The 24002-nt window shown below is 37.8% G+C and overlaps 1 protein-coding gene across 6 annotated transcripts in view; it reads left to right on the top strand.

Moving 5' to 3' along the window:
- Positions 1–14358, top strand: part of PRKD1 (protein kinase D1) — a 322843-nt gene extending 308485 nt beyond the window's left edge. For all 6 annotated transcript variants that reach the window (XM_025442324.3, XM_025442322.3, XM_049113594.1 and 3 more), the window contains 2 exons: positions 12456–12541; positions 13376–14358. In XM_025442324.3, the coding sequence (XP_025298109.1) occupies positions 12456–12541; positions 13376–13594 (305 nt within the window). In that variant the 3' untranslated portion in view covers positions 13595–14358. The remainder of the gene's footprint in view (positions 1–12455; positions 12542–13375) is intronic.
- Positions 14359–24002: the final 9644 nt, after the last annotated feature.

Below are 24002 nucleotides of genomic sequence, written 5' to 3'. Positions count from 1 at the left end.
GTAAGAGCTGACACGAGGCTTTGACATTGCACATATAAAAAGGTGGGGGGAGGAAAACCCCTTGCGTTAATCCTATAGCTTGTCTTCAGTTCAAAATGATCAAATCATGATCATACACCAGTGACATAGGTTTTTCCACTTGCGTACTGGAACAGCCTCAGGGTTAATATTTCTCTTGCCTCCTTTCCCTGATAAGCATAGCTATAATTTATTCTTCAAGTTGGTCTCAGTCCTGTGGTGACATTCATGCACAGAGTAGAATAGATGGCATCTCAAGTCATAGAATGGCTATCATAGTATACTACTAAATTCATCGAAGCATCTCAATTTTACTTTAAAAGCAATTTTTACCATTCAGTGTGCTTAATTCAAATAAAATTGGTCACAAGTGTTTTTCCCCCAGAAATTGAAGATGAAAAATTCAGCCAGTACAAACACAAAGCAAAGCTAAATAAAAGCCTAGCACCAAGAATACCACATGGTATGTTTTCAAAATCCACCAGCGTTCCAGAACGCAAAACACTTAAGTTGGAAGTAGCACTTTGCCATGAAAAGGAACCAGCTGTAGGTCCCTCTTGCACTACATATTGTTCAAAACAAAAAATAACCCCATTGAAAATAAGCCTCGGGTAGATGAGACCTAGAAATCCAATGGTATAAGAAAGAAAAGAAAGACAATTGTCATTTTAATAATTAAACTCTGTTTGTAACAGTTTATGAGGCTTGCAGATCCAGCAAGCCTGCTGAATATTAATGAATGGATTGATTTGTCAACATATTAGCACCGCTGTCAGACATAACAGCACGGAGGAGATGTGAGGGGACTAGCCAGTGAACTGCTTAAAAATGCTTGACTGAGTGCCAGGAAATTCTATCACAATTGGTAAACTAAAGTGAATTATGTGGGTTCGAGCTTCCACTGGGGTTTAATAATCCCTTCTTGAAATTCTGGAGTTACTTATGTTTACTTTCTTTAAGCCATGCACTTCATTCAATAATAAGGAACTTTAAAATTGGGAACCAAAGGCATACAGTGATTTTTAAAAATCTAATAGAGCAAATTCTTTATTATGTATGTATGTGTATGTATATATGTATTTCAAAATCCAAATGAGATAGTATTTGAAAAGATGTACCACTAGGACAGGAATCATGTATTTTGATAGCAAGTAAAATAAAACTAATAGAATTTTTTCCAAAAAATGGTAATTTGTAGAGAGAAACCACTGAGAAGTTTTAGCAAGGACTTTGGCATTTAAAAAAGAAGAATATTGACATTAGTAAGTGCTCGAAAATTGGCTGTTTATTAGCCCTCCCAAGTTAAAATGTTTCTGTATATCTCAATAGTAAAAGTAAAATTTCACTAATGAATGTATATCATAGTTGAGTTGAAATATAAAGTCTGAGATGTCAAAGTAGAGGAACAGCAAGCCTTAAGTATTCTGTGAGTTTGCTTTCTTCTATAATGACAACACAGAATACCTCAAAATATAGCATGCTAAAAATCTTACTTAACTCCTATACTGCTCTATAGTGCCAAGATATTGAGTAATTATCCAGAACATTCTTAAATCGCTTCAGTGATAGAAAATAGTTTCATGAGGAGCCCTATTTCTTCTGAAATTTTTTAAAGATTTTATTTATTTATTCATGGGGGGGGGGGGGGCGGCAAAGACACAGGCAGAGGGAGAAGCAAGCTCCAAGCAAGGAGCCTGATGTGGGACTTGATCCTGGGACTCCAGGATCAGGCCCCCCGGCCAAAGGCGGTGCTAAACTGCTGAGCCACCCGGGGGGCTTCTTCTGAATTTGACCCCAGAACAATGAGCAAAAATATCTTGGTGTTTATATCCAGTGTTAGAACAAGCCTGCTCCTTTTTCCAAATAGAGGCTCTCTCAGAGGTTTGAAAGCAGCCATCATGTCATCTTTTCCCTTCCCTTCCCTTCCCTTCCCTTCCCTTCCCTTCCCTTCCCTTCCCTTCCCTTCCCTTCCCTTCCCTCTCCTCCCCTCCCCTCCCCTCCCCTCCCCTCCCCTCTCCTCTCCTCTCCTCTCCTCTTCTCATCAGCTTTTTCTGCAGTCTCTTATTCACTCTGTTCCAAGCACTCTCATCTTTGTTTATGTTCTTTTGAAATTAAACCCCAGAGCTGTTCTCACTCAAGGTTCCATGAGTCAAATTAAGTGTAGAGTGAAGCCACCACTTCCTCATGATAAAGAACACATTTCTTTTAGCATGGCATAAAATCCCAGCTGAGTTGGGAACAATAAGTAAATAAATGTTGAGTTTACTATGGATTTAGAACCCTGAATTCTTTCTTGTGAATGTTGTGGATAAGCCAGGTCTTCCAATTCTGTACTTAGATCTTTTCTTAGGGGATGGGAAAGGACTTTAAATGAGGACTTCATTTTATTTGTACTTGGTAAATCTTATCTTACTGGTTTGGCCTGTAGTTCCAGATACAGTTATTTTGGAACTTATTTGTGTAATCCAATTTGTTTACTCTTCCTGTTGGCATCCTCTGAATGAAAGCTGTCCTAAAACCCATCTATGTCTTCATTGCAGAATACTGAACCTGATGGGGCTGAGGACAGATACCTTTCTCTATCTACGGTTAGATACCTTTCTCTTTGCTTACATGTATCCATTCAGGGGCCCTCTGGGAGATGTTAAGCCAATTAGTAACTACTGTCAATGTTCTCATACCTACCTCTTAGTTCCTTGCTACTCAAAATGTGGTCTAAGGCTCCTTCTGGGAGCCACTAAAAGATAGACTCTCATGTCTTACCCCAGATCTAAATCAGAATCTTCCTTGTAAGATCCCTGGATTATTAAAAGTCTAAGAAGCACTGCTTGGCAGAATTTTCTCAACACTAGCAGCACATGGTAGAAAACACTTGAGGTGCTTCTAAAAATATCGATAACCTGGAAGCCCTTACGTAAAGATTTTCCCTTGAACCTGTGGCCTGAGTATTAGCATTTTTAAAAAACCAGAAACACAGAAGTGTCTCTCAAAGATGTTAATGTGCAATTGAAAAAGGAAAAAAAATCTACCTGAACATCGTTAGGATCATATAAATATATTTCGATTTCTAACCTTAAATTTTGAATCAGTTTGGCATCAGTTTGGAGGCTGCTGTAGGCTGTATTTTAGCAATTCATGATTTCCAAGATTCTGTTTCTAGTCTTTTTTTAAATAAATTTATTTTTTATTGGTGTTCAATTTGCCAACATATAGAATAACACCCAGTGCTCATCCCATCAAGTGCCCCCCTCAGTACCCGTTACCCAGTCACCCCATCCCCCTGCCCACCTCCCTTTCTACCACCCCTAGTTCGTTTCCCAGAGTTAGGAGTCTCTCATGTACTGTCTCCCTTTCTGATATTTCCCACTCATTTTTTTCTCCTTTCCCCTTATTCCCTTTCACTATTTTTTTAAATCTTTTATTTTATTTAAATTCAACTTGCCAACATATAACACCCAGTGCTCATCTCATCATGTGCCCTTCTCAATTACATCTTGTTTTATTTTTTTTTAATTTTTAATTTTTTAAAATATTTTTTTAATAATAAATTTATTTTTATTGGTGTTCAATTTGCCAACATACAGAATAACACCCAGTGCTCATCCCATCAAGTGCCCCCCTTAGTAACCGTCACCCATTCACCCCCACCCCCCGCCCTCCTCCCCTTCCACCACCCCTAGTTCATTTCCCAGTTAGGAGTCTTTATGTTCTGTCTCCCTTTCTGATATTTCCTACCCATTTCTTCTCCCTTCCCTTCTATTCCCTCTCACTATTTTTTATATTCCCCAGATGAATGAGACCATATAATGTTTCTAGTCTTCAAGAGGAAATGTGATTGAGTGTAAAGCAAAGGTGTAACCATTGATAGGGTAACTTTCCGCAGAGGAAAGAACTAGAAAAGGAAAGATACTGACTTGAGTCTCGAAAGGTCCTACACTTCATTGCATTGCGGTAATTGCCTCAGAACAAGTAAGAGGATGATTTCCAGAGGCCTTGTTTTCTGCCTCAGCCTCTGGTTTCAGCCCAGGAGGAGTGGCCCAGTTAGTGTTGCCGGGCAACAGCTTGCTTGGTTGAGAGCTGGAATGTGAAGGGTTGCAAAACGATTTTTAAAATAAACACACAACTTACCATCAGCATGAAGTGAACCAAGAGAAGTACTGAGCTACCCTGCGGCAGGAGGTTAGGCAGAGAATAGAAAGGGAAAAAAGAAAACACTTCCCTGAAGGCAAGGAGCTCAGTGGTTGACAGATGATGGCTTTATCACTAGAATAATAGCTCTGATCTGGTTTCCTATTTGAAAATTTGTACCTAATTTGTGGGTGGACAGAAGACAGTATGGAAAAAAAAAATAAAGGTACTGTTACTGGAAAAAAGAGCTCAGCCTGTGGGATTCACAGGTCATTCCTCTTCTGTAGAATCAACATTGCAAAATAACGTAATCTATACTGAGACATTCTCAGCATTAATATGATTTTCTGATAGAAGTCACCAATCCTATGATCTTTTACATGTCTTACAGTGTCTTTCCATCCAGGAATACATTTAGCCAAAATAATACAAACCATATGCAGATAATGTGGCTATTAAAACTCAGAGCTGAGAAAATGGCCGTTTAAATTCCTAATGAATGTATTCAATCTACCAAATGCTGTTTAGCAAGCATTTTTCTAATGCACTGAACGATGCATTTTATCTTAAATTTTGATGAAACTTATGTGCAAAAAATTAGTACATAATCTGTGTGACCTTAAAGGAGTTAAAATCTACTGGGAAGAATGGGGGGATGACAGACATAGTTTGAGATAATACAAGATGTGTAATGGGGGGGCACCTGGGTGGCTCAGTCGGTTAAATGTCTGCCTTTGGCTTAGGTCATGATCTCCAGGTCCTGGGATTGAGCCCCACATTGGGCTCCCTGCTCTGCAGGGAGTCTGCTTCTCCCACTGGCACTCCTCCTGCTTGTGCTTGCTCACTCTCTCTTGCTCACTCTCTCCCACTCACTCTCTTTCTCAAATAAATAAAATCTTTAAAAAAGTTGAGAAATGATTAAGAGTTATGACCCAAGGGACCCATTATATATTCAGATATGTCTGGTTCTATTCATTTGGTAGGATTTTCTCCAGTTTCGGATGTCCTTCAGTTTGGCCATACTAATGGCATATGCAAATATACCTTCTGCATACAGAGAACCTATTCTTTTTTTTTTTTTTTTTTTAAGAGATTGGGAGAGAGGTTGATGGGGAGGGAAAGTGGCAGAGGAAGAAGGAGAGAGAGAATCTTTAGCAGGCTCCACACACACCCAGCACAGAACCCGACTTGGGTTCTCACAACCCTGAGATCCCAACCTGAGCCAAAATCCAGAGTCGGATGCTCAAATGAATGACCCGCCCAGGCGCCCCACAGAAAACCTGTTCTGCCCATATACATGGTATTTGCTTTGAAGTACAGAATGACGGCAATATAGTCTCTACAATTTCAAAGATAATTCTGAATTTTGATGCCAGAAGAAAATGGAATCCATACAATTAGCACTCTGATGGAACATTTCTTTTCATATTAAAACATAAAGCTCTTCAGCACCTGCGTAGACAATTAGGTTTGGGTTTGTTCCGATATACTTGTACACCTGGCAAACAGGCTACCCAGAACTTGAGCTATCCTAACATCTGCTGAAAGTTCCATTCCAGTTAAAGAGAACATTTGATTAAATTTTCTTTTTGCTTTCCTGACATTTTAGTCTCTCAGCTGATGGGGCAGTGAGAGCAACTGCTGTACAGGAAGTCAGGGGGAAAGTAACCATGTTATCCAAGAATTTATCGTAGCAAAAAGAAACATCAAGCTTCAAAAACAGATTTTCTTTCGTCTTATTTTGTAATTTATAGGAAACAGTGTGTATTCCTGCCTACAGATATTTTAGAAAGCACAAAGCTCTTTTGCTCATGAAGGATAAGGGATTCTTTAAAAATGAAAAATTTGAACCATACAATTATTAAAAATTTTCTAATAACAAAGAGAAAAGAAAGATTTCCCGCATTGCCTCTGTTGCAGGATTGGCGTGAAGGTCAAGAAAGAATTCTTTTTTTTTTTTTTTTTTAAAGAAAGAATTCTTAAAACATTTTGTGGTGCTTTGTAAGTTTATTTAAGTAGCACAGAGACACAACCTATGGGCAGAAAGAGCTGCACTTTTGCTGAGTGAAGCTGGTGGTTATATGCTTAATGCTCAAGGGGGAGGGTGCAAGGAGTATTAGATCATAAATGTCTTCTTTGAATTTATACTCCTAAAACTACGGTTGCAAGATTTCTCCGATGCTTATCATTCAGTTCGATATTACCAATGGGTAAGATAAGGGCACCCGGGTGGCTCAGTGGTTGAGCATTTGCCTTTGGCTCAGGTTGTGATCCCGGGGTCCTGGGATCAAGTCCTGCATCAGGCTTCCCGGAGGGAGCCTGCTTCTCCCTCTGCCTATGTCTCTGCCTCTCTCTGTATGTCTCTCGTGAATAAATACAATCTTTAAAAAACCCAAAACAATGGGTAAAATAGAAAGGTAGTCAGGAGACCCTTTAAGAATGTAGCAACTAGCATGTATTTGATCTTATTGAAACTGTGCAGACTAGCCTTCTGGGTTAAAGGTGAACATTTTTCTGCTTCTATCCCTCATCACCTAAATGTGGCTATTCAAGGTATTTAGAGAGCTTGGATTTAAGACAATTTATTAATAACAGGAAAGGAAGAGATTGAGTTTAAGTAAGAGAACAAAACCCTTAGAATATCAGAAAGGCTAACTAACTCCCAGAATAAATGGGCCCATACAATCAGAAAATAATCCTATCAGTTTCTGAAGAAGTTATATTTACTGCAGAGAGGAGGAGAAATCAGCCACTGCCTATTTTCCTCCTGTTTTCTTCAAGGAGGGTTGGGGAAGTCTTCATACTGAGAGAATAAAGGGAGGAGAGTGTGAAACAAAAAAATATAACCCAAGGGATAGAGGATTTCCTGCAGAGCATTAGCCCTGGCCAGTGTCAGCTATTTAAAACGGTAAGATGGCAACTGCTGATTGCCCAAAACTATGGAAACCAGCACTGTGTCGTGTTGTTCAACTCTTGAAAGGCAGGTATTTAAGGACGCCTGGGTGGCTCAACTGGTTGAGTGTCTGCCTTTGGCTCAAGTCATGATCCTGGAATTCTGGGATTGAGCTCCACATTGGGTTCCCTATAGGGAGCCTGCTTCTCCCTATGCTGCCCTCCACCCCCTACTCCCACCTCCCACTTGCATGCTCCTGCACCCTCTCTCTTTCTCTCAAATAAATAAATAAATCTTTAAAAAAATAAAGAAAGGCAGGTATTTGATTATATACTTTTTGCTGTATCTAGAGAAAGAAGTACAAGATACCAAATTTTCTGAGACATTATCTCCTTCTCCAATATCCATTTCTCTTGGGTCTCAGAGACCTTTTAGGCTGCAGATGCTCCTGCTCCTGGAGCTCTGGGGAATGTGGAGTTTCTGCCTTTTTCTGTCTTCCCCCTTGGGCAATGGCATCCTGCTCTGCTGCTGTGCCAGCATGCCACCTTTCCTTCTGACATTTCCTTCTTCTGCAGTCCTTTTCTTTCCTCCTGTTTCCTATAGCCAGAACATACTCCCTGTCTCCTTTGCTTAGTTTTGAGAGAGATTCACAGACTGGCCCAGCTTTGTATCTGTCTCTCCCATTTTCTCTCCCTCTTCCTCATCCCCTGCATTCCTTCTAGATCAGATCATTTAGTCTTGATTTAAGTTTGGGAGCTGGAATTGAGTCTCCCATCTGGACTTTTCTTCTGATTGCCTGCTCTCTTTTGGAGGCTGGGGCTACTCTAGTTTTACTAGTCTTTTTTGCTCATTTGTTACTGGCTTCCCCTTCCCTTAGCTTGGATCTTCTATACCCTTACACCTAGCAGTATCTGCTGGAAGCTAATACCTGGGGTATCACAAGAGGGAGGATGCTCAATGGCCGCTATAAATATGATGAACGTTCAGGACTGTATGTTAAAGAAGCTTGCAGTGATGCTGTTAGAGCCATTGTGAGTAATTTTTCATAAATCATGGATAAAACGAGATGCTAAGATACTTAGGCCAGTTTCCTGAATTTCTGAAAAGAGGAAAGAATGAATTCTGAAGTCTTTAAACAGGAAGCTTAACATTTATCCTTGACAAAATCCTAGACTGAACAATTGAGTAAATAGTGTGCAAACATGTAGAAAACAAATTCTGGCCTTTAGAAGGAAATGACTAAAAGTCAGTATTAGTATTAGTTTACTTAAATTTTTTCTAGGATACTTGAATTTTCTTTTTAAATAAGTAGAATGGTAGAATGAATACTGCTGAAGACTGATGTGCCTTGACTAAAATAAAACATTTGGGAAAATCTCCCCCAGGAATCTTTGGGAAAGATGATAAAATATGAACTGGATGACAGTTCTCCTGGGAGGCAACCTCGTCTTTTTTTTTTTTTTTTTTTTTTTGTCAGCCTTGCTCAAAGAATAATCAGTAGGCATGGCAGTTGGGAGTGCGATCTAGGATAGAGTCATCCAACCTGATACTAAAGCATTTTCCTGACCAAAAAATGTTCCTGATAATCTAATTAATACATAGCTGATACACTCATAATACATAGCTGATACACTCATTCAGTTTGGACGTGGTAGGAAGTTAGGACATTTAGCCCTTGTGATAGAAGGGGCTCCTACCACATGCAGAATGGTCTTTGAATGCCAAAACGTTGAGCTAAATTCATTAAATTCACAGAGGTGTCTATATACTCCTGCACAAAAGAACATATAAGTGTAGTGGAAACATAATTAAGAAGAATTTAACTTCATAATTAGAAAAAATCAATTTAATTTTTAATATTAGTATCAGTTAATAATGAGTTAATACTTTGATCTGGTTGCTATATGGCATAGTCTTTAAGAGCAGAGGTTTTGGAGCCAGACCACTGGATTTAAGCCTCAGTTCAGGAGCTATCTGACTTTGGCCAAGTTACATGACATTTTCCTTTTATATAAAGTGGCAATGAAGATAATTACTTTCATAGGGTTGTTATCAGGACTATCTATTGATATGAATGTGAAATTTAAAACACCCTCAATTCCAGGCTACCTGAATAATATCTGTGTCTACAAAATAAGTCAGTTAATTATGAAAAAATTTTGTCAACAATGAATAGGAACATTGAAGAAAAGCTAGTGAATGTCAAAATAAGGGTGCCCAGGAAGACTGAGAAACTGAGAAGGTGAAGCAAAGGTGAATTACTATCACTAAGACTTGAAAAACTATCATATAGAACAGGACCAAGTTAACGTGGGTTAGTTATAAAAAGACAGTTTGGGGCACAATAGAGGAGAAACGAATTCTTGTCACTAGTATCATGTAACTCATTGACCTATGAAATAGGACTGTTGGAGACTATCTCTAGTGTGTGAATGTGTGTGTGTATGTGTGTGTGTGTGCGCATGTGCACACATGCATGCAAACTCATATTTTGCCTTTGCAACTAGATTGGGAGCTTTTTAGAGTTAGAGCTTTATCATTAACTCTTTTGTTCCCTAAATAATTCCCAACAGTAATTCCTTAGGGAAGATTTGGTGAATGAACAGATAAGTGAATGGTTGACACATGTGAGGAACATAGCCAATAAAAAGAACATTGTTCAGGACAGCCCTGGTGGCGAAGCAGTTTGGCGCCGCCTAGCCTGGGGTGTGATCCTGGAGACCTGGGATCGAATCCCACGTCAGGCTCCCCGCATGGAGCCTGCTTCTCCCTCTCCCTCTGCCTGTGTCTCTGTCTCTGTGTGTCTATGAATAAATAAATAAAATCTTAAAAAAAAGGACATTGTTCACACAAAACTTCAGAATTTCTTTTAAAAATGGGTTTAGTGAAAGGCATTTTGGATAGTATAGTTAATGCTGGATTGTATGACTTGATTAATAAAAAAGATGTTTTAAGAGTTCCAGAAACAGTGACAAGTAGAATGGAGCTCTCAAGCACTAATGATGGACCTATTTTCTGAGTAACACTGAGTGCCCAAAGTTGGTTATTCCCGTTTTTTTTTCTACCAAGAGCCACAAAATATATTTATAAACACACAAATGGGGCACCTGGTGGCTCAGTCAGTTAAGTGTCTGCCTTCGGCTCAGGTGATCCTGTAGTCCCGGAATCAAGCCCCGTGCTGGGCTCCCTGCTCTAAGGAGAGTCTGCTTCTCCCTCTGCCCCTTCCTTCCCCCAGCTCATGCTCTTTCTCTATCTCTTTCACTCTCTTTCTCAAAAGATAAATAAAAATTTTAAAAAATTAACATACAAATACACATACATATTTATACACACATATATATCCCTTCTAATTCTCTCCTTATATCCTAAACTATTTTCTCTTGAATGTACTTGCCATTATTTTGCTGTGTTTATTCACATCGCCTGGGTACTGAGGCTGTAGTCAGACTCGTGATTGTGTGCTTCATTCAGCAGAAAAAAATTCTCATCTCCACATATTCCATTCCCTTCAGACCAGTTTCTCCTCTGGCAGTACTTCCCTCCCCATTAGGCAGTGTGGTTCACTGCTGGGGTGCATTTGGGCACAAACCAGCCCTTTTGTTGAGTTACTGTACTCCTACCTTCCTAATTATAGAATTCAAAGCAGAATGAGTGAATTAGTAATATGTGTTTATTGCCTGCAGGGTCTGGGGAAGCGTAATGCTGTGGTGCACTTACAGTAACACATAAGCTCTCCTGTCTGCCCTCATCCTCCATTTTTGCTCTGTGACTTCACAGCAGCAAGAATGGAAGGTGCACTTTACTCACCAGTGAGTAAATCATGTGAATGGATGTTTTAAAGCACATGCCCAATGCACAGTTCACTGAGAGAACTATACTTTCAAAAGCTCTCTGGGAACACATGTGTGGAATTTGAAATGGTACTAAGTACTGTGTTTCCCAGGGTATCCTAGCTCAGGCAAGGGGGTAGTAGCCTAGAGAGCATTTAAATGTGTTATTGCATTTACTTTCTCCTATCAAAGAATTCTTAGGTGTTTGATTCTCCAGCCATTCAAGCATACAGACAAATACTTGGAAGACTGATATCAAAGAGATAGAAATTCTGAATTACCAAGAGACTATAGAAATAATTTCTCTTTGCCTGGTAATGAGGAAGATTCCAATTCATTCTATTTGAAGCAGTCTTTGTCCCAGTTGCCTCTGGACTCCTGTGACCACCTGAATTTTCAGAGCCATACAGGTTGATGTAGACCATACAGTACAGTCAGAGCCACCTGATTCAGGACTTGGTGGTTATAGTAGTTGGGGAATTAATTTGCATTTTTTATATCAGCTATCTATTTGATTAAGATTTGGAGGGGAAAGATCGATCCCTCAGGAAATCTGATGGCCAGGATATGGTTAAGGGTAGAAATTAACTGGTGAAATGTGAGTGCTTCTGTTGGTTTGGCAGATTTCACCAAGCTCTTTTTTGGAAAGAAAATGCTAAGGTGAAAGAAAAATGGGAAGTTATTATAAGAATGAGTAGAAAGTATAGTAGTGAGTTCATTAAATAATATTAAATAATATTAAATAATAACCTCGGCTGAAAATATAATTTTTACAAAGGTGAGGAAAAGGTCTATCACATAGTACTGTAAGTAACTCAGATGCTTTGTAAACTAGATAACTGAAAGAATTACTTCCCCACCCCAAATTACACTCTGCAGGAGTCCCAATCGGAATCAGAGTGCTTAGCTGGACAGACTGGTTCTAACCTCATAGAATAATTCTTGTTAGACAAATTTCTTTCCTGTCTTCCCCTAGGAAACAGTGAAGGCTGATATAATATCCAATTCATTGGATATTTTAATAAGCAAAGTGAAAGAGACATGAGTGTTTTCCTATTGAGCCATGAGTATTCAGGCTGTGAGTTTATCCTGAGTCTTGGCCCATGTTATATTTTATTTTATTCCTTTAAATTTGGTGTCCAGAGGTCTGTCGTTTGATTCAAGACTATAAAGCCCATTATGTGTACTTAAGCTTTAAATACATTTTATAACAAAATTAATAAATGCTTTCTCTTAGATATTAGTTGTATCCTGCAATTAGTATAAGAAATAGTTAAATGATGTACATTTAAACAAAACTCCTAGAAAGATGCATTAAAGACCAGACCAAGAGAAATTTACATCATAATCACAAAAGACTCAGACTTCCTCTTCCATAATTGTTTTCAATTTCACTTTTTAATATCCAAAATAAAATGAAGGCCAAGGTTTTAGAATTCTCAAGAGTATTTTCTTCAGGTTCTAGTGCCTGATAGCACTATACCGCCTCTAACTGTGAAATCGCTGATGTGAAATAAACTGTAAGTGAATTATGCATGTGTTCCATATTTGTCATCTATTTTTATCAATAATTGAATTTTTTTCAGCCATTGATCTTATCAATAACTTGCTGCAAGTAAAAATGAGAAAGCGCTATAGCGTGGATAAGACCTTGAGTCATCCTTGGCTACAGGTAAACATCAATCACTGGACATTTTCCCAATCAGACGGACTTGTAAATATTTACAAGATTTTGATATTATATGTAAAAATCTTTTGTTATATTCTTAAAAGCGTTATTCTCATATCAATTTGTTTGCCAAAATGCATGCAACTTCTGAGGATTTAATAACAATTTGATGTTTCTAAATCTCTCTAACAAGAATATTTGACAGGGAAGAAATATACCAAACACACACAAGCACATGCACACACTTACACATGCACCAAAAATAAAAACAGAAAAACAAAAAATCTAAGGGTCATTATAAAACTCCAAGGACCAGATTTCAAGAGCATCTGTATGTATAATCCTGATAAATGTCCAAGCAGATGCCCATCTGGTCATGCACTGTACTCATTTGGAGTCTGCATTTTTAAATCCTGGGCTAAAATTTATGGAACAAATGCATGGCAAGTATAAAGTATATGCATGCATTTGTTTCCTCTTCTATATTTATCTTCACCTTAAACTTAAATTTTAGGAAATGATACTATGAAATACCAAAGGATTATTCATAGGCATTAAATTTCAAAGGACTACCAGTGTTCCTAATTGTTTGACTGCAAGCCCTAATTGCCCACTCTGTGATGCACGGTATCATACAAACAGTATACATCTGCAGAGTTTAGGTAAGCAGGAAGGCTTTGGTGCTGTTGTTGGCACTTCAGGGTGCCTGATGAGAGACACAGCACTGATGGAGTAGAAGGAAGAAGGATAACTCATCAGTTGTGGGAACAGAAACAAAACAGTATTTTAATGAGTTGTGATCATCTTTGTGGTAATATTTTGAAATTTATTCCTCAGGATTATCAGACCTGGTTAGATTTGCGAGAGCTAGAGTGCAAAATCGGGGAACGCTACATCACCCACGAGAGCGACGACTTGCGGTGGGAGCAGTATGCAGGGGAGCAGGGGCTGCGGTACCCGGCTCACCTGATCACTCCAAGTGCGAGCCACAGTGAGGGTCCTGAAACTGAAGAAACAGAGATGAAAGCCCTCAGTGAGCGTGTCAGCATCCTCTGAGTTCTATCCCCTATAATCTGTCAAAACACTGTGGAATTAATAAATACATACGGTCAGGTTTAACATTTGCCTTGCAGAACTGCCATTATTTTCTGTCAGATGAGAACAAAGCTGTTAAACTGTTAGCACTGTTGATGTATCTGAGTTGCCAAGACAAATCAACAGAAGCATTTGTATTTTGTGTGACCAACTGTGTTGTATTAACAAAAGTTCCCTGAAACACTAAACTTGTTATTGTGAATGATTCATGTTGTATTTAATGCATTAAACCTGTCTCCACTGTGCCTTTGCAAATTGGTGTTTTTCTTACTGGAGCCTCAATTTGGTAAGAGTCTACAGAACCTGTCTGTGAAGTAGTTCTGTTCTATGTGTCCCGTTGGCGTTGTCGTTACAAGCAAACTCTTGAAGAGTAGATTATTATCAGTTCTATGAACAACTCCAAAACTCATGTGGAAAAAAAAAATAATGATGGGGGATGGGAAGTGGCTGTACAATCCTAGACACAGGTGCATGGAAGAGTTTACTGTATAGTTTCAAATCCTTCGCCTGCCTGGTGTGCCTCAGTATGTTTAAAGTCAAATAAGTGGACCTAGGTGCACCTACTACTCATAAGCCTAAATGCCTTAGAAATGTAAACTGCCATATATGACAGATATTTCCTCCTTTCTTACAATACCCTCTGTACTATGGAAAATCAGCAGCTAAGCAACCTTTTGCCTTTGTGTATTTTTCAATAATAACAAATAAATATTCTTGTCAAAGAATGTGTTCACCTGGCTGAATCATTTTCATTTACTTTCAGGCCACATAGGAACAGAGGTATCTGCTCAAAAAAAGCAGAAAAGGTCTCATGGTTTAGAATTTAACTTGAACTACTGTGAGGCCTAAAAGTATGCTTCAAAGCATAATGGAGTATTTGTCTTTCATATCATCTGCTCTCCAGTAGAGAAAAGAGCTCTCAAAGAGAAAAATAACCAAAGCCAAACAGGAAAGTTGGAGGCCTAAGTAAGAATATTACAAATGGCAATCTCAATGTAGCTTCCTGATTTAGTCAGTATAAAACCAGAACGAATTATGATAATGGCTCTAATTTCTTTGAATATTATCGAAACAAGAAGATTCTAATGTGAACTACAAAAACACATAAAGACTGGAAAATAATTCCTAAGGAGAAAGCCAACTGAGGTCAAGTTTTACAACCTGGGAAAGAGAAAAGTAATACTGGACTTAACAGACATTGGGGTGTGGAGTGGGTAATGTGGGATGTTTTTCTTTGTAGCAAAATGACAAAGTATTGTGTATTACTATTACTACGTAACAGAAATGTTATAAATAGATGGAAGAATTTTATGTGTTGTGAGACATTTGAATGTTTTAGGTAAGTATGTTAAGACTACACAGTATTTATGGATGGGGGTAGTAGTTGGATCTTTCCATTGGTTAGTCACTATTTTGTATTAATACCTATTCCTTATTCTGTTCTAGTACTATTTATCCCCTATCTAAAGGGTTTAAAATTTATGTCTCAGAACACCAATTGAAAATTTAAAGCAAATGGTGGGTATTTGTCATTTCTAATAGCTGAGTAATATTCCATTGTATACATAAACCACATCTTCTTTATCCATTCATCTTTCGTTGGACACCGAGGCTCCTTCCACAGTTTGGCTATCGTGGCCATTGCTGCTATAAACATCGGGGTGCAGGTGTCCCGGCGTTTCATTGCATTTGTATCTTTGGGGTAAATCCCCAACAGTGCAATTGCTGGGTCGTAGGGCAGGTATATTTTTAACTGTTTGAGGAACCTCAGAAAGGGAGACAGAACGTAAAGACTGCTAACTCTGGGAAACGAACCAGGGGTGGTAGAAGGGGAGGAGGGCGGGGGGTGGGAGTGAATGGGTGACGGGCACTGGGTGTTATTCTGTATGTTAGTAAATTGAACACCAATAAAAAATAAATTAAAAAAAATCTTTAAAAAAATAAAAGGCATCCAAAAAAAAAAAAAAAAGAAAAGAAAATTTAAAGCAGAAGAGTAAGCAGCATCATAGAATTCACTCTACCAGCAGGACAAAGTCTGGATAGAAGCCAGAACAAGGAGTGAGCCAAAAGATCAGCTAAACTATTAGCTGACACAAAACAGTTGTAAATAGAATTTAAATGTGTAATTTAAAGAAAGCCGGAATGAATCCTAGGTTTGGGCTTGGATGATTGATAGAACTATTAATCAAAAGGAGTAAGAGCCTTAGAAAGAGTGAGTTCATGTTCGAACATGTTGAATATAAAGTTCTATTGGACACCAAGTTTGGGATATCCTGAAGGCATTTAGATATGTGCCTGGAGCTTAGGAAAGAATTCTGGAGTTGAAGGTACAGACTTATAAGTCAAAAACCCACCACATGTTGATTAGAATGACTTGGATCCTTGGGGATAGAATGAGATGGAAGTAATCTTGGGACACAAACTTAAAAAATACCAATATGGAAAGTTCAGTCTGAATGAAAGGAAAATTGGAAAGGAATGATTTAAAATGGAATTAAATGAAGCAATATTACAGAAGCCAAAGGAAGAAGTTCAAAAATGAAGTAGACAACAGTAGAAAATACTATGAAGAGAGAATGATTTCAGCCTCTTAGGCATCAGCCTTACCAACCATTCCAGCATTTTGTAATGGATATGACTAGAGCTACACAGAATAGCTGTGTCAAAAGGACATCTGTGCTGCAATGCTATTGACACAACCTACCGTGCAGTGTCATCAAGCACAGTGTCATCAAGCACATTGAAAAAACTTCCAATGTTCAGAGAAAAGGGGGACCGCTGAAAGTCATGCCACTTTTCTTCCACTCAAAATATCAGTGATGCTGCAAAGAATCCAATTTCATTGAATGAGTACCCATGTTCTATGCTAAATATCATCCATAAAGTTGTCTAGTCTTCACGTCAGTGGGATCTCATAGCATGAAATTGATACGGGCAGGTCCGAAGTCTGTTTAATTCAAAAGGCAGCCCGACATTTTTGATGCAAAAGTACCTTCTGATTCTAACAAAAATAAGGGAAATGACAAAAGCATGTCTTCGGGAGGTTGTGTCCTTTGCCATTGTCACAGGGCAATACATCATCAGCCCACCTATGATGCCATAAAAATTGCTGGTCTTAGGTGTCCTGAACCATCAGCACAAACTGCCACTGTTCTTGCATTTAGCCTTAGCAAGAGGGCTAAGAAAAATATTTTGATCACTGATGTTTTTGATATGTCCATATGTCCCCAAGGAAGAGATGATCTTTGTGTTTAGTGAATACTCACGCTGATGGAGACTATTTTGAGATATATATAGTGAACCATTGTATTAAATGTGTAAAATAAGTGCAACAGTGAAATTACGAAAGCCATCTGTCTCCTCTTCAACCATTATCCAACCAATGTTAAGTTTGACTACCCCTGTGATGTGATTATGTTTGTATTCCATTTGTTTGGACTTGTTTTAAGAAACCAAGTACTGGTTCATTTGAAGATACACCCAGGCCCGTGGAGAAGGGCCCATTGCTTTCATTGCCAAAAGGGAACAGATTCCTTCATCCCAGCCTTTACACATTACCCAAAAGACTGTTGTCCCCCCCCCACTCCCTTGCCTTTACTCCTATTCATCCTTTAACCATGCATTTGACCTACGTCTCACATCTTTTTTGCTCTCCTGCATCTCTTTAAAGACCTCCTTTTTTGTTAGATATTTTTAGTATCTACCAACAAATTACCCTTTGACTTAAAACAGGCTCAGCTTCCCACTTTGAACAAAACAGTATAAACAAATCAACTTGAACCTTGCTTCTCCCTTTAGCAAATATCTAATTTCTGTCTATTCTTTCTCTGGCAATATTCTCACTTTTTTCCCCTTTGGCTTCTGTGTTTATGTCCCATGGAATAAAATGTTCATTTTTATCATTAATGAATCTCTTTTCACAAAAGTCATCAGTGGCCTCTAACTCAAAAGTGATGGATTTTCTCAATATAGCTTAGAGATTAGAAACCCAAATGTGGGGACAGACTAACTGTGGCCTTAGTTCTGGGTGACCATGAAAACTCATATCTTCAGGAGTGTTGTGAGAAACTAAATAAAACAACACCAACATACAATTCAGTGCATACCTGGCTCGAGACATCAATATAGCCATCAATAGTGGTTTGGTATTCTTTAGTTACTCAGCAACTACTCTTGACCACTTTCTATGTGCTGGGAGTATAGCAGGTGAAAGATAGATGTGGTTGCTGTCCATTTTTCCTATGACCTGTTTTCTCTGCGGTCCTGCCTCCATTTGTTTTGATAGGCTACTGAACGGGGTGTGAACTTTGAAGTTAATAGGCATAGATCCAAATCCCAACCCCAAGCCTTTTTTAGGTGAATTTAGACAAACTACTTGAAAGTCTCGGAGTCTCCTCATGAGCATTTAAAGTGCAGTTGGGATAACTAAGTATGTAAATTTCTTAGCAAATTGCTGGCACCCATTGCAGGTCAAGAGGTGTTAATTTTCTCCTCTACCCTACTTCTGTTTGCATTTGCCAGAGTTTTTCTTATTTTCTTTTTCAGTGTTTTATCCTCCTATGATTTATTTCCAAATCCATATTGGCTACCCTAAACTCTCAACAATCCAGTTTCCTCTCTCTGTGAATTTATAGACTCCATCTATCTAAAGATCCCACCATGACCTAAATTCAACATGTCTAAAATCAGCATTACCGTCTTCACCTTCAAATCTGCTGCACTGTAGACTTCTTCTGAGTGGAACCTTTTTCCTTCTGGCTCTCCTCCCTCCCATCTACTCTGTATACCACTGCCAGATTTATCTTCACCAAAATTGCTTTCATCCGTTTACTCACAAGTTCTAAAATCTTCTCAAAGACTCTGCTCCCAGTTATCTATAAGATACATTCAAATTCCTTAATGTTACAAAAGCTGTGGGGTTCAAAAATTAATAAACTATTATCCAATAAGAATTCTATGTAATCCACAGATTTTGGATCACAGAATTTCAGGAATTAGTATCACCTCTTTGAAATTCATTTCTTGTTTCGATAATAAAACAGGAAGCTAGACAATGTGACTTCAAATTTATCTCCTAATTCATAGATTTTATGAAAGCATGGTTTAATTTGAATGTCAACAAGGTGCCAGTGATGCACACTTTTTTCTCTTTATGTTCCTAATTCTCTGGGGCAAATGCTATTTTGAAAAAGGGAAAATCACATCCTTCCCTGACCTCCTTTGTGTCAAAGATTGTGTCCAGGAACGTTTGACAATAGATGGTTTCTTCAAGTGAATCTGGCTACCAGCTAATCTGCTGAAAACTGTGAACATTTGCTGCAGAACTTTCTGTGTCTTAAGTGAAATGGTGAAATTTTGAATTAAGATTTAGTTTTTTTCTGGGAAATGGAAGAATCTACAACTATCCTGCTGCTGCTGCTGCTGCTGCTGCTGCTGGTAGTGTTTTTAATAAGCCCCCAAACCGCCAGATCTCTCCTTTTGAAATATTTTAGTGTAGCTTAGTCTGAGAACAGTGGTTGGGCTTTACTTGAGCTCTGGGCACTTAACTGATCTCAATTGTCAAGGAGATTTTATTTTCTTCTCATAATTTTGCCTCCATTCTTGAAGGCAGATAACTGTCAGGAATTGGTTGGCTGTGGGATTCCACTAGCTTCCACAGAGACCAGGATAGTTAGAGGCAAATGCCTGAGTGTGACGCATATTAGGTCTCAAGTATAATATCCAACTGGATTGTGTGCCAGAGCTTTCACCCCTTTAGACTGAGGTGAGGGGCAGGAGGAATCAATCACTTGAGTAAAGATGCAGAAGTCAGAAGAACCTGATGTGAATAGAGGAAATGCTCCTGATGAAGTAAAGGGTTAATATGAAGGTAGACCTGGGCAGTAAGACTGTCCAGGCTAAATAGAGCTAAATTATCAAAAAACCTCAAAAATCAGGAAGAAGAATTCACACTTTGTCCCAAAATAAGTAGGAAGCTATTGGCAATTTCTGTATGGGGAATTAGGGGATTCTTTATTTTGCACTTAAGAAAGAAAGAAAACTCGGGGGGGGGGAGTTTCTAAGAATTTAAATATTAGCTTTAAGTCACACTTTTGTTCCTAGAGAGTAAAAGGCTTTTTAAAAAATAATATAAGCAGAGTCCAAATTAAAATAGCTATACTCTCATTACTTCCTTTTGAAGACAGAGTACTCTTTTATTTTCAAGATGTGAATTTCTTCCTCACACTTGATTCTCTTTCTTCAGACACCCAGATAAGCTAAGAACATCTCAAAGGAGATAGTGACTTGAAGAATAAGCCACATTGGGACTTGATAAAATTGTAGCTTGTGTACAAAGTGAAATAATCATTAGAGCCAATTATTGTTAGACAGACTGATGGTTTAAATTCTAATTACAAAGTTTTAGCCTGTTAACGCATGGGCTTCATTTTATATCTTGGCTACCACATCTTATTGTTACAATTCATTAAAAATAATGTGAAAATGAAGATGATCATAAGCTTCATGTTAAAAGCAAAAGAAAAACTAGGGCCTGGGTAATGATAAAAACATTTTATATTTGCATAGCAACTTCCCTTTAAGGCGCTCAAAACATTTCACAAACATTCTCTCATTAATCCTATGAGTAAAGCAATAAAAAAGTAGATCTCTGAGCTAAGGAAATTGATGCAGGAAAGGGCTACAGTTTGTTTCCAGTGTTCCACACTGAATTATGAGCAGATGAAGAACAAGTAATTTCATTTTTTATAATAAAATTGAATTTTTTGGTTTACCTTTTTAAATAAGTTTTAACACATAAGATTAATGTAACTATCATCACATTCGGAATACAGAATAGTCCTGTCACTCCAAAAAAACCCCACTTTTTAATGATACTCCTTTGCAGTCAAGCTCACTCCAACGTCTAACCCTGGCCAACACTAATTTACTTTCCTTCCCTACGGAGTAGCTTCTCTCAGAATTTCGTGTAAACAGAATCACAGAGCGTATAAACTTCTGTGGTTGGTTCCTTTCCCTCAGCATTTTGCCTATGAGATTCATCTGTGTTGTTGGGTGACTCAGTATTGCCGAGTAGTACTCAGTTGTCTGGATGTATCAAGTTGGTATATCCTTTCACCTGTTACAGGGCATCAAGGTTGTTTCCAGTTTGAGTTAGAGCTGCTGTATGCATTCATGCACAGATTGTGAAAATTAGTTTCATTTCTCTAGATTAGATACCCATGAGCAGCATTGATGGGTCATAGGGTGTCTGTTAACCTTGTCAGAAACTGACAAATGTTTTTCAGAGTGTCTGTACCATTTTTAATTTCCACTGGCAGTGTATGGAAGTTCCAATTGCTCTACAGTCTCATGAGCACTTAGTACTGTCACTCTTAAAATTTTTATTTTAACCGGGGATCCTTGGGTGGCTCAGCAGTTTAGCGCCTGCCTTCTGCCCAGGGCGTGATCCTGGAGTCCCGGGATCCAGTCCCACGTCGGGCTCCCTGCATGGAGCCTGCTTCTCCCTCTGCCTCTCTCTGTCTCTCATGAAAAAATAAATAAAATTTTTTAAAAAAAATTATTTTAACCATTCTAATCAGTGTGGTGTGGTATGTCGTTGTGGTTTTCACTTACATTTCATAATGGATAATCACACTGAGTATCTTTCCTCTGCTTATTTTCCATTGGTTTATCTTTTTTGGTAAGGTGTCTGCTCAACTGTTTTGCTAGTAGTAGTTCTAGGAATTTTGTAGATTCTTGGGGACTTTCCGCACAATCAATCATCTGCATAGACAAATGTTATTTATGTATTTCCAGTCTTAGGTATTTATTTCTTGACCCTTTGTATTTAAGCTGTTAAATTTAGGTCCACGAATTTACTTGTGTTATTTCCGTGTTATCCTTTTAATATGTGGAGCCTCTAGTGGTATTCTGTTTTCCATTTCTGATTTTGGCAGTTTGTATTACTCTCTTTTTTTCTTTTGTTAGTGTATCAATTTCATTGATCTTTGTTAAAAAAAATCAGGTTTAATGATTTTTTTCTGCTTTTTTTGTTTTAAATTTAATTGATCATATCTATATTATTTTCTTTATGCTTCCTTTGGAATTCTTTCTAATTTCTTAATGTATGCCTTCAATTATTGATTTGGTATTTTTATTTTTAATACAGCATTTTATCGCTAAATGTTCCCCTCAAGCATTACCTTAGCTGCATCCCTCAAATATTGATATGTTGTATTTTAATTTTTCTTAAGTTTAAAATATTTTCTTTTATTTATTTTTAAAGATTTTACTTATTTATTCATGAGAGACACAGAGAGAGAGATGCAGACAAAGGCAGAGGGAGAAGCAGGCTCCCTGCATGGACTGTTTTGCTCAGGATCATGCCCTGGGCCCAAGGCAGGCGCTTAACCCCTGGGTCACCTGGGGATCCCAAGTTTAAAATATTTTCTAATTTCCCTTCAGTCTTCCTCTTTAATCCATGGATTATTTAGAATTTCTTTAATTCCTAATTATTGAGAGATTTTGCAGTTATCTTACTGTTATTGATTTCTAGTTTAATTCCTTTATGATCAGGCAATATATCTTGTATGATTCCGTTCCTCTTGAATTTGTTATGATGAAGAGATGGCCAATCTTGAGAATGTGTTACGTGTACTTGAAAAGAATATGTATTCTGCTACAAAGGTCAACTGTTCTACAAAGGTCAACTAAATCCTTTTGATTGGTGTGTTGTTGAATTCTTCTGTATCCTTCTGGTTAATTTTACATGGTGTATGCTCTTCCATCCTTTTACTTTAAACCTATATCCACATATTAAAAAGGGAGTTTCTTGTAGATAAAATGTGATTGGATCTTGAATTTTTAAAAATCATTATGAAATCTTTTTTTTTATTGGTGTGCTGAGACAATTTAAATTGAACATAATTATTGATATTTTTGGATTTGAGTTGACCATGATATCTTTTGTTTTTAATTCCTTCCTATCTTTATTCCCTTCTTTTCATTTCCTGCCTTCTATTGAATTATTAGAATATTTTATAGTATTCCATTTTTATTTATTTGTTGAGGTTTACTATATCTCTTTGTAATGTTTTGTTAGTGGCTGATCTTTTTTAATTTTTAAAAATTTTTTTTTGTTAGTGGCTGATCTAAGGATTATAATAGACATATTAACATTTCACAGTGCATGTAAAAGTAGTATTTTACCACTTCAAGTGCAATATAGAAAGTTTACAGCCTTGTAGATCCGTTATCCTCTCCTCTTTATGTTGTAATTGTAGTAGATATTACATCTACATATATTAAAAACCCCATCAGACTGTTACAATTTTTGCTTTCCACAAACATTTTTAAGAGTTTAAGGGGAGATTCATCTATTATGTTTACCCTGATATTTACTATTTCTGTCCCTCTTCCTTCGTTGCTGACATTCCAAATTGTCCTCCAATGCCATTTTGACTCAATAAAAGAGCTCCCTTATACATTTCTTTAAGAGCATTTTTGCTGGCAACAGATTCTCTAGTTTTCCTTCATCTGAGAAGATCTTTATTTTGCCTCCATTCATAAAGGATAATTTCACTAAATGTAGAACTCTGGGTTGACATTTCTTTTCTTTTAGTACTTTAAAAATATCCCACTGCCTTCAGACCACTACTTTCTGGATTCTGATAAGAAATTTGCCATACATGCAATGTTTCATTTTCCTCTGGCAGCTTTCAAGATTTTTTGCTTGTCATTTATGTTCAAGAGTTAGATTCTGGTGCTTCTGGGCATGGGTTTCTTTGCACTCATCCTGTTTAGGTTTCACTGAGCTTCATGAATCTTTAAGTTATATCTTTGGCCAAGTTTGTAAAGTATTTCCTCATTCTTTCTTATAACAGTTTTTCTTGACCACATTCTTTCTGTTATTTTTCTGGGACTGCAATGACATGAATGTTTAACCTTTTGGTATTGTCCCACAGATCCCTAAGACTTTAATTTTTTTAATCTCTTTTTTTCAAATGAGATACTTTCTGTTGATCTAAGTTCAAGCTTACTAATTCATTCATCTGTCAATTCCATTTTGTTGTTTAATCCATCCAGTGAGTTTCTGTTTTTTGTTATTGTATTTTTCAGTTCTAAATTTTACCTTTGGTTGTTTTCATGTCTTCTATGACTCTTCTGAGACTTTTTATCTTTCCATTCATTTCAACAGTATTTGGCATTACTTCTTGGAATACAGTTAAAATCACTACTTTACAATTCTTTCTGGGATGCCTGGGTGGCTCAGTTGGTTGGGCTACCTTTGGCTCAGGTCATGATCCCAGGGTCCTCAGCAAGGAACATGGTTCTGCCTCTCTCTCCCTCTGCCATTCCCCCCTACTTGTACCCCCTCTATATCTGTCTA

Source organism: Canis lupus, chromosome 8, assembly GCF_003254725.2.
Source record: "Canis lupus dingo isolate Sandy chromosome 8, ASM325472v2, whole genome shotgun sequence".
In the NCBI taxonomy this organism is placed as follows: domain Eukaryota; kingdom Metazoa; phylum Chordata; class Mammalia; order Carnivora; family Canidae; genus Canis; species Canis lupus.
The sequence above is the reverse complement of the archived record's forward strand: the minus strand, read 5'-3'. Positions and strand labels throughout refer to the sequence as shown.